The 11,555-nt window shown below is 46.0% G+C and overlaps 1 protein-coding gene across 2 annotated transcripts in view; it reads left to right on the top strand.

The window, feature by feature from the left end:
• The first annotated feature begins 3,655 nt into the window (after positions 1-3,655).
• Positions 3,656-11,555, top strand: part of KLHL5 (kelch like family member 5) — a 73,717-nt gene continuing 65,817 nt past the window's right edge. The window contains exons 1-2 of one of the 2 annotated variants that reach the window (XM_027768569.1): positions 3,656-3,754; positions 4,257-4,365. In XM_027768569.1, the coding sequence (XP_027624370.1) occupies positions 4,304-4,365 (62 nt within the window). In that variant the 5' untranslated portion in view covers positions 3,656-3,754; positions 4,257-4,303. Of the gene's footprint in view, positions 3,755-4,256; positions 4,366-11,555 lie in introns of those variants that run through there. The other variant, XM_027768567.1, reaches the window with a different exon arrangement.

Raw genomic sequence — 11,555 nt, 5'->3', positions numbered from 1 at the left:
CCCGGAGGCAGCCGCCGGGCACCCGTGTCTACAGCGAGTGGTCCTGGCGCCTCCGAGGCGCCTGGGGCTCGAACCCGGGTCCCATCGCCCAGCGCGGAGCCCTGGAGCCGAGGCCCGAGTTATTCAAAGTTGCCTGTCCGGGCGGTGAGGAGCGGACTGCTGTTCACCGTCTCTGCTGCCCTCCCGGACTGCTCTAATAAAACACGCTGGAAACCATTCCGGAATGTTTATCTCACTGGTTCCTCGCAGGCTTGTCTCCTAGGTTTTTAAGTTTGTGTTTCGGATGATGGCCTCGCCTCTGCAGGGCGGGAATACCGAATTATTTCACTAAGATCCGGCGTGTAACTTGCATGGGGAAATTTAGTTCAGTGCTTAGTCTGGGATCAGAAGCTGGTGGAAAAAAGTTTGCTTTGTCAAGGCGTCAAGAGTTACTGTCGTCTTTACTATAGTTACATTTGGGTTTGCAAGACTGGAATAGTTGATACCTTGACTAAATTCAAACGATACTAAGGGGGTCTAGAGAGGGTCTCTCCCCGCTCCACCTCTGCACCCACGGTATTACCTGCTGCTGTGCATCCTTCCAGAGGTTCTACATGCAAATTCCTCTCCTTCCTTAAAGATGTAGCTACTGTTAATAAGTGCCTAGCAGTTACTAGAGGATAATAAATGTTTAAAATCCTTAATCTTAGAAGGCAGTTTAGTAAGACTTTTTGATTACTATTGCAGATCACCAAAAAAGAGAAAAAGAATGACTTCCTTTCTAGCTGTAAACATTTATGGGTGTGCGTCCATTGTGAATATATATGTATGTTCTGTTGGTTTGTCATGACTTAACATGAGTACTTTTCCACGAAGGTATTTTGGGGTCATGGGGTAGGGAGAGAGAAGCCAATGTGAAAATTTAAGACATGGAGCACTAATACAATATGAGAACACTTCAGAAAGTTCATGGAAAATGAGTCTTCTGAAAATATTGTTTTTTTAATTTTGCAGCAAAATAAGCTCATACTTTCATTCCACTTTTCTATGAACTTTTTCAGGTCCCCTTTGTATGTAGTTCCAAAAAAATGACTTAAAGCAATTTGGTGTCTGCCTTGGACAAGAAAGTAAAACATATCTAAAAGAACATGAAGGTAGAACAGGAAAAAAAAAAAAAGAAACAAAGTCAAGGGAAAAGTGTGTATTATTAAGAGTCTGTGCTAGAGAGGAGTTGGTTTGGACTCTGGACTTTCTAGGAGCCAGGAAAAAAGAGGTAGAGAGCAGGGTTTCAGCTGTTTCTAATTCCAAGATGAAAACAAAAGCAGTCCTTCTGCCCTCCTGAAGCAAGACATTTTCTTTTTTCTCTTTTTCTTTTTGGAGAGTTTTGTTTTTGTTTTTGTTTTTGCTATAGGACACGTGCGCTCGCTAGAAAGACAGAGAGAGACAGACAGAAAGTGAGAAATCACCCCCTCCCTGGGGGCATGGCCGTGCCACAATCCCGTCTCCTCCAATCTCTTCTCGGGATCCTGGGCACGCACGCACATGTACCCGGTGTGAGTTTAAGCCACTGGGTCTGGGACTTGAACCATGGTTGACTACAAGGGAGTCCAGTGACATAGCCATTACACCAACTGCTGGAACCTGGCATTTTCTAGTACTAAGGCCTGAGGGGACCATCCTCAGGGGCTCCAATAAAAACGGAGACTGCATGACACAGTTGACAATATCTTTAAAAGACCCCTTTGGGAAATAGTGGATTTTACACACCCATGTTTTTGTGTTGAATTCTGAGAGTTTGGGTAACAAGAGACACCTCTGTACAAAAATAGTCTCTAGATGATGCAGCGCTACTCAGTGTTACCACTCTGAAAATAAATGGGAGGCCAGAGCTGTTATTCATCGTCTTCATCTAGGAGAAAGGGGTTTGCTGAATGTCTCAGGCAGGACAGGTGATACTGTGGGCAAGAGACCCTGACTCCCTAGTGGCTTAAAACCAGGGCCGTTTTATTTCCATCCCACCATGTGTTCAGTGACGGTCAGCAGGAGAGCCCTGCTCCAGGTAAATCACCATTTGGAGTGTCAGGCTGCCAGAGGCACCACTCCACACATGCTTCCACGATTCTTGGGACAGGGGAAGGGGTCTGATTTCATTGGCTCTGAAAGGCACACCTGTAACTCCCACTGCCATTTCATTGGTCAGCGAAGTCACATGACTGTAGCCAACTGCAAGGGGCCGGGGCATGCAACTCTGCCTTGTGTCTAGAACTTCATGAACCACACAGAGTGGGCATCATAGTCCTGTGAGTGAACCCCAAATGAATAAATAAACCCAAATTATGTTTTTCAGTAGTCTATTTAGAAAACAGTTTTGTGTATGTTTGTTTAAAAGGAATTATGCTAATGCGAATTATGAAGAACTTCTTTTACTCGTTCGAAATGAAATTCTTCTGAAAACACCATTAGATGCTCTTTGGACTAAATGAATTGTATTCTTTTCAAGTTGCATGTGCACTCAGTAAATGTTTGTTAATGTGCATAAGGCACAACTGTGTTAAGTCCCGTGAGGATAAAAAAGAATGGTGAGTTTGTAATTCCAATAGAAAAGAGCTATAATTGAATTCTCTCTCCCCTACTCTGGAAGGCACCATTAATAATATTTCAGTATGATAAAATCTGAATATAAATAGATAAATGTATGTTAGACTTCCCCTCTCCCCTTTGGGATCCTTTTTTGGTTTGGCTGATTATTTTGTGTCGAATTATACAAGATTAAGCTAGTTTGGGCAAAAAGTGTTTTGTTAGAAAAGTCAATAGCTTTGTGAGTCTATAGGCAAGGAGTGGACCTCAGAGGTAAGGGGCATTGATATTAGAAAGTTAGAGTGAGGGCTTCTCTTCATCTCTGGGTCTATGTCTCCACATACTGTATGTGGTCTATACTCCACATACTGTATGTCTCCACATACACTTCATTCTTTTTCTCTGTGGACTAATTTTTCCCTACTTATCTGTTACCTGGGTGGAGGTTTTGTTGTTTTTGTTTTTAAATGTTCATTCCATGAGTGACAGAGACACACACACAGTACCCCAGCAGGGTCTTGACACTGCAGTCTACCCTCATTTTCAGCCAGCCCAGATCCCGAACACGAGTGTGGTTCGTGTGCTCAGGGAGGTCTCTGGATGCAAACCAGTAACCACCTACCAGGGGGTTAGCCTTGCAGAGCACCATGTTTACCGCTCTGCCACCGTTCGGCCCCACATGGGGGGGGAGCTTCAAGCACAAGAGTTCCTGTGCTTGAAGCTCACCAGAGCCTTAAGCAATTCAGAAGATCTGAGAGGTGTGTAAGTGCCACATTTTGGTTAGTTCTGAAGTTAACCATCATCAGAGTTTGGAAAGAACAGAGTTGGTCCTGCTGTCTAACAAATTAGGGTAATTGGCACTTTCAAAGTAGAGGAGGCAGCTATTCAGATAGTATGTGATCAGAGAAACCCGAGGTGCCATGAAAGTTCTACACAATTAACGCAAGCTTGCAGATTCTAACGGGACAGGCTGATTATGCTCACTGGGATAGGAAGGTAGAGCCAGGGTTGACCAGTTGCTGTAATATCCGCTCTCCAAACACAGGCAAATATCTTTTCCATTGTAATTTCTTCATCCATCCCTCCTTCCTCTTCCGAGATACAGATTACCGAATTGTCTAACTCTTCCAAGTCATCTGCTTCCATCCTGACACAGGGCAGCCTGGCCTCTTCTCGCGGCTAATAATGCAGGAAGAAGGTAACGATACACTGCCTCGCTCTGTTCTTTTCTACATCCAGATTAGTCCCCTGCTCTAGACTTTTTACGCTTTAATATGCTATTGCCTTATCTTACCTCATCACCAATTTATTGTTTTATTCTCAGTAAATGTCTTTTACTATTCTGTGTATGTAGCCTCTGCAGCAAAGTTCTCTTGCATTCTTTTTTCTTTTTCTTTTTCCTTTTTTGTAATTTTAGTTTTGCTCTTAGAGTGCATGTGCTCATGGGGTGGTGGTGGTGGTGGTAGGAATAAGAAAGTAACTCTCAGGGGGATGACTACATCGTGAGCTCTTCTCCTCCATCCTCCTCTTTGGATTTTGGACACACATTGCTCACCTACCCAGCTTTTCAAGCCACTGGGTTCCGGGACTCGAACTACAAAGTCGGCCATGTGGGATCCAGCCACCTCGATCTCCGTGCCACCGGCTGGCCCTCCTTTGCATTTTTTTAGCTGTGCACTATCTCCTTTTTCTCCTGATAGAGAAGTACTCATAAGTTGACCTCAGCAGATAGCGGAAAGGATGAACTATGGAGAAGTGGTATATGCTACCTGGAAGAGGGGCTCCCCATAAAACGAGTCACAGAGGAAGGTGAGTAAAAGCTGTGTATGAGGTTAGGTGGGACCTGCCAGGGAGGTGTGGTGGGCCCAAGGAGTATGCAGCCAGGTTCCAGGTTGAAAGAGCAGGAGTGCCACTCTGAGGCTTGTGCTGCTCTTGTTCTGGGCAAATGAAGGAGTCTTCTTAGGTTCAGCTGAACATTCAGGTGCAGAGAGCTGCTGTAGGCAGGTGTCCTGAGAAGGCTGTCAGGCCACCTGCTGGTAGGCAGCATCCGATGTGCCTCGTCAGTGGGAGTGATCGTCACAGCTGTCCAGGCAAGCAGCTCCGAGAGCCCCCATTCACCATCTGGCGACGTCGTGGAAGCACTCACACTGGCTAGGTGGAGGAGCATCCTTAGCGAAAAAGCCATGCCCCACAGGAGCAGTACCTGTCCCCCTCTATAGACTTAGCTGCCAGGGTCCTCACAAGGGATATGCCAAGTAAAAAAGCTTCCACGGCCAGGGAAGTCAAAGCTGTCGCTTCCTTTTTCTTTTTCTTTCTTTTTTTGGGGAAGGTTTTTGCTATAGGGTGCATGCGATCACCTATAAAGCAGAAAGAGACAGAGACAGAAAGCGAGAAATCACCCCCCGGGGGGGAGGGCCATGCTACAATCCCTTCTCCTCCATTCTCCTCTTGGGAGCTTGGGCACGCACGCACATGCACCCAACATGAGTTTAAGCCATCCAGTCTGTCTGGCATGAGTTTTAAGCCTCCAGGTCTGGGACTTGAACCACTTGACTATATGGGAGTCCAGCAACGTAACCATTGTACCATCTGCTGGTCCCAGAGCCGTCACTTCCTTACGAGATGTTTATTCTTTATACTTCCTGAGTCCCAGTGCCTGTTTCCTAATTGGGGATCATTTTTATATGAGCAATATCGCCTAGTGACACAGGTGACGTACCTTATTCTACGGATTGCCAGGGGACCAGAGGTAAGAATTAACCAAGGGTTTAGTGCAGAGGAGAAGGGTTTTGTTAAGCCACTCACTCTTGCATTACCCACGGTGCTGCTCATCTGGGGAGTATTCAATACTATATACTTTGCTTTTTTTAATTGTCAGAATGCACGTGCATTTGGCAGAAAGAGGGAGGGAGAAAGCACCCCCCAAAGGGATGCAGTCACACTCCATCCCTCTAAACTGTTGGGATCTGGGGCACACACGCACATGCACCTGATATGTTTTATAAGCTGCCAGGACTGGGATTTGAACTACAGTTAGCCATGTGGGTTCTGCCTCTCTTCACCACTAGGCTATAGGACCAGCCCAGCTTTTGCTTATTTTGATGTACTGTGTTTTAGTTCCCCTTTATTTATTTATATGTACTTGGGGGGGGGAGGTTTTTGCCATAGGGCGCGTGCGCTCACCAGACAGACAAAGAGAGACAGAGAGACAGAAAGCAAGAAATCACCCCCCAGGGGGGATGGCCACGCCACAATCCCTTCTCCTCCATTCTCCTCTCGGGATCTTGGGCACGCACACACACGTGCCCGGCGTGAGTTTAAGCCACTGAGTCCGGGACACGAACCATGGTCGACTACATGGGAGTCCAGCAACATAGCCATTACGCCAACTGCTGGTCCCTAGTTCCCCTTTATTATCAAGTATGAAGTAGGTTGAGAGGAAGAGGAGGCTGGAAAGCTAGGCAAGGACCGCCAGGTCATTTAAAATCCTAACTTCTATGCTAACGATTCTGGCTTCTGTGTGTCCTGTAGGTAATGAACAACAGGGCTTTAAGTAGTATGATGTAGCCAAAAATGACACTTTAGAAGCTTACTTGGGCTGTAGTGTGGAAAGCAGGTAAGAGGCATTTACAACTTGAGGCAATTGGTTCATTTACTGCTTGTGCTTCTCTAATAAGCAGAAGAAATAACTCCATGTCCTATAGAAGTTTAGAATTGCAGAAGGGGTTCAGCATGGTCCTTGGGAGGAGACTGAATCAGTTTATTCCTGTCGGTTTACTCAGAGATTGGGAGGACGACCCTGAAATGTCCCCTAAGAACCTTGGGGCTAACCTAACCCATGATTACCACCAAGAAATTCTCGCCTTGGCTGATTCCCCCCGTTCTCCATTTGACTCCTGGCATGCCTCATTTTGCGTCTTCCTTGAGTTAAACTGTAGGACAGTTTATTGCGTTTTTCTGTTGTTGATTTTTTTTAAATCTAATTCTTTTAGAGGGAGCCAGGAAGTGTCTTTAAGGGTTCACTGGTGTAAATAGCATTTGTACTGAGTAGCCGTTCCTTTTTTTTTTTTTTTTTTTTTGAGAGGTTTTTGCTATAGGGTGCATGCGCTCACCAGACAGAGAGAGAGAGACAGAGACAGAGAGACAGAAAGCAAGAAATCACCCCTCGGGGGGGATGGCCATGCCACAATCCCTTCTCCTCCATTCTCCTCTCGGGATCTTGGGCATGCACACACACGCACCCAGCATGAGTTTAAGCCACCGGGTCCGGGGTGCGAACCGCAGTCGACTACATGGGAGTCCAGCGACATAGCCATTATGCCAACTGCTGGTCCCAATAGCCATTCCTAATAAGAAGCTGAGACACAGGGCTTTTTTTTTTTTTTTTTTTTTTGGAGAGGTTTTTGCTATAGGGCGCGTGCGCTCACCAGACAGACAGAGAGCTAGAAGGTGAGAAATCACCCCCCAGGGGGGATGGCCACGCCGCAATCCCTTCTCCTCCATTCTCCTCTCGGGATCTTGGGCACGCACGCACATGCGCCTGGCATGAGTTTAAGCCACCAGGTCCGGGACGCGAACCGCGGTCGACTACATGGGAGTCCAGCAACATAGCCAGTACGCTAACTGCTGGTCCCAAGACACAGGTCTTCACATTCTCTCCTCTCTGTCGCTTGCAGTGCCCACTTTCTGACCTCCTTTCCTGCCTTTCCTCACCACCTTCCCTACCTGACTTTCGCTGTTCTGTCCAACATAAATACACAACTTAGCAGCACTGACTGGTCCCACGGCAGAATTGCTCTGACGTGGGATCGGCTCGTTCTGTGTTCGGAGAGCCCAGGTAACTGACTGATTGCATCCGTGTCTACAGAGTACTGCCTGGTCACCTTTTTCACCTCTGTGACCACGAAAAGTCTTGGAAGACAGAGCCCTTCTGGCTTTGGTTCAAGTCAGTAAAACACAAAATCGTGGTTTTCCAGATTGTTACTTTTTATGGCACGGGCGACAGTTGGGTGTCTCAGCATTTGCCAGGCATAATGGATAAGCCAGGGCTGGCAGTGGTTTCCCGTCGTTCTTGTGATCTGCCAGTGTTCGCCCCGCGCCACGTCTGCAGAGGGGGTGGCGAGGAAATCTTCCCTCTGCACCAGTTTTCAAGCCAGAGGACTATTTCCAAGGGTGAATACTTCTCACAGGCCCACTAGTGTCACAGAATCTACTGTAGCTTTTGTAGGTAAGCTTGTGGCGGGGGGGAGGCTATGTAATATCGGAGTAGCTGATTTTAAAAATGTCACTTGCTTTATTACCAGATATTAGTACTGATCAGTAGTTCAGGGGTGAAAAGGCACTTTGGGGTGTCATTGGGGTCAGCTCTTCGCTCTGCAAGAAACAGTGACAGAAATTGGGAGGGACCCAAGTGGGGAGAGACCTGTGAGGCACTTGACACGTGTATTTGGGATAAATGCCATTTTGACATTTAACGGCAGGTATGATAAACTGAACAATACTTTGTTATGTAAACACAATGTGTTCTTTACTCCTTCTTTCCCGCTCTCTCTTTTAGGCCTTATTTGTTTTTAGCTTGGTCAGATCTTATGAGCAAAGAGTTTAGGTCTGCCCTTCTCTCGTGTGCTTTACGTCTAACCTGGTACAAGTCAACCGTACTCCGAGTCTGCTTCCTCATTTGCATAGTGGGTAAAAAGTCTTCTACCTGCCTCGAAAAGGGCTGTGAGTAGCAAATGAGACTCTTTTATTATTTTATTCTTTTTTTTTTTTTGGAGAGGTTTTTGCTATAGGGCACGTGTGCTCACCAGATAGACAGAGAGAGACAGAGAGACAGAAAGCGAGAAATCCCCCCCCGGGGGGGATGGCCATGCTGCAATCCTTTCTCCTCCATTCTCCTCTTGGGATTTTGGGCATGCACACACACACCCTGAGTGAGTTTAAACCACCGGGTCCGGGACTCGAACTGTAGTCGACTACATGGGAGTTCAGCGACATAGCCATTACGCCAACTGCTGGTCCCACAAATGAGACTCTTTTGAAAGCAAGAAGCAGTGTGGTGTGCTTAAAAATGTCTGGCCTTTAGGGTGAGTCCTGGATTCAGATTGAACGCTGCTACTCACTGAGAGAGAGAGAGAGAAAGAGAATTATCAAGGCAGATCCGTTAACCTCACTTCAGTTCAGTGTCCTCATCTATGGGGGCGCAAGGAAGAGGGCCATGACCCCTGTTCACCAGCTGTTTTCTGACAAGTAAATGCCCGATTCAACGTAAAGTGTTTCTCATGGTATTGTGTACATTTAGGGATTTAGGGACTAGTAGCTGCTGTTAAAAACCCCATAATGGAAACCAAGCTTGTCTAAAGCTCCACTCAATTCTCCTGTGACAATGTCGTTCCTTCCACATTCATACTGTGGTTTCCGTTCTGCTTCCGGTCACCCCGGTGTGAAAATGCTGTCATCATCTACTTCCCTCCATCCGTTTGCCGCAGGCGTCCTGTACGGACTGTCCCTGCAATGTCTTTAGCATCTGTTCCCCTTTCGATGTTCTCGTCGCCAGCCGCAGGAAAACGGTTGCTCAGTTGTAGTGTTTCCTGGCTGATTTCCTTACTAATGGTGTCTTCCTTCACAGATCCATTTTTCAGCATTGCGATTCAATCATTTTTTAAAATAAATTAATTTACATTCCTTCACTGAGCATTGTCAGCATACAATCTGGAGGGCTACCTCTGATTCTCGCCTCGAGCGCTTCACCTGGGCCAGGCGTGGTGCAGTGGTAACGCACCTCTCCATGGTGCTGAAGCCACATGGAGGGCCCCGGAATCCCACTCCAGGGTCTCTGTACACACACGATGCAGTTGCCCCACGCCCCAGGGCTGGGGGTGGATCGCAGTGTGAAGATCTATTGGTTTGGGGTGCCTATTGCTCTTTCCCATGGAATGAATGAATGAATAAACAAATATACACTTGAAGAAGGGCCAGCCAGTGGCAGGGTGGATAAGGGGGCCAGAACCCCCATGGCTGACTGTACGTTCGAGTCCCAGACCTGCAGTTTGCAAATGGTGCTAGGCGCATGTGTGTGTATGTGCCCAAAATCCTGAGAGGAGAATGGAGAGAAGAGATTATGGTGTAGCTATCCCTCCAAGAAGAAGTGCTTTCTCATTTTCCTTGTCTCTTTCTCTCTGTCTCTCTGTTTTTCTGTAGTGAACATACATGCCTTATAGCAAAAATTAAAAAATAAATCGGGGCCAGCAGGTGTCATAGTGGTTATGATGCTGGACTCCCACATGACCGATCACAGTTCTAGTCCCAGAACCAGTGGCTTGAAAAATCACACCAGGTATGCATGCACACATACCCAAACTCCCAGGAGAAGAATGGAGGAGAAAGGATTGTGGCATGGCCTTTTCCCTGGGGGTGATTTCTTACTTCCCCTCTTATTGTCTATCTTTCTGAGGAGCACACATGCCCTATAACATAAACTCTAAAAACAAAAACAAACACAAAACTTAAAAAAAAAAAAAAAAAGAAAAGCATCTCATCTTCATCCAAATAAAGGACTCCCTCGTAATTTGGTATGTTTTCCTCTTTAGACTTTTCTGCTGGATTCTAAGATATTTCAAGTCAAAATCTATGTCATTAATTTATTCATTTCTTTTTAAATTTAATAAAGACTTGAGTGACATGCACTATACCTGTTGTTACAGATAACAGGGGCCCCTGTCCTGGTGGATTTTAAACTCTAGTTTGCTATCTTTCTCTTCTGCTCTTCACACAGAACTCATATTGATTGCTTTTATAGAAACATGGGGTTTTTCTTGCATTTATGATGTTCACTTTTTGTGAGGTTGGAAAAGAAGAGGAGACTAACTGGTATATTTCCAGAATTAAAGTCAAGGTTTAAAATAAATCTCAGCCTTTTTCTATTCTGGGTAAATAATATTTTTTGCCAGCTTCAGTGTTTGAGTGCTAATGGAATGTAAAACTTAGCGGAATTGAAGTCAGCCAGTGGTGTGATGGCTAAGGTGGCTGGATCCCACATGGCTGACTTCGTGGTTTGAATTCCAGACTAGCAGCTTGAAAATCACACTGAACATGTGTGTGTGCATGTCCAAAATCCCAAGAGGAGACTGGACGAGAAGGAATTGCTGTGTGGCTATCTTCCCGGGTGTGTGTGTGTGTGTGTGTGTGTGTGTGTGTGTGTGATTTCTCACTCTCTATCTCAAACACACACAAAACTAATAATAATAATAATTTAAAAATAAAAAAACTTGGTGGAATTACACTCATCACATTTTAAGAACAAGCCAACATCTGGTAGAAAATTTTACAAAATTTTAAAATGATCCCAGAATTACCATGTTAGAAGGCTCTTTAAAATCATGTGACTATGGGGGGAAAAAAATCCAGTTTTTACATAGCTGCTGAGTTTGTGTCATCAAACGTCATTAATTCTTGCTGTTTGGGGTTTGTTGTTTGTTTTGTTCAATTTTTTGTTTGTTTTGCCAGAAGATGCATGCACTTACAGAGGAGGAGAAGGAGGAGGAGGAGGAGGGGGGGGGAAGCACCCTCCATGGGGAATGGTCACCCTGTGGTCCCTTCTCCTCCTCTCTCCAACCTGTCAGGATTTGGGGCACTCACACTCACATCCCCAGTGCTGTGGGCTGGGATTTGAACTGAGCAGTCAGCCATGTGGGAATGGCTCCCTTAACCCCTAAAGATTATTTTTAAAGTTTTTATATTTCTCTCATGAGAGAAACAGAAGACAAGCACCTTCAACAGGCTTGCACACCTTGAGGAATGCCCACCTTTCCATGCACCAGAATCACGGACGTGGGCTCCCAGCGTGGACGACCTGGGAACCACACCTGCGGGCGTCCACGTGGCTGCAGCATCAGTGGAGAACCATGCTCCTGCTGTGCCACTGGGCCAGGTCCGTTCTGGAGTTTTGGGGTTTTTTTTTTTTTTTTTTTTTTTTGGGGTGTTTTTTTTGTAGTGGGGCATTG

Source organism: Tupaia chinensis, unplaced genomic scaffold (genome assembly GCF_000334495.1).
Source record: "Tupaia chinensis unplaced genomic scaffold, TupChi_1.0 Scaffold146907_1, whole genome shotgun sequence".
Taxonomy (NCBI): Eukaryota; Metazoa; Chordata; class Mammalia; order Scandentia; family Tupaiidae; genus Tupaia; species Tupaia belangeri.
Note: the sequence above shows the minus strand (reverse complement) of the source record. Positions and strands in the feature narration are given on the sequence as shown.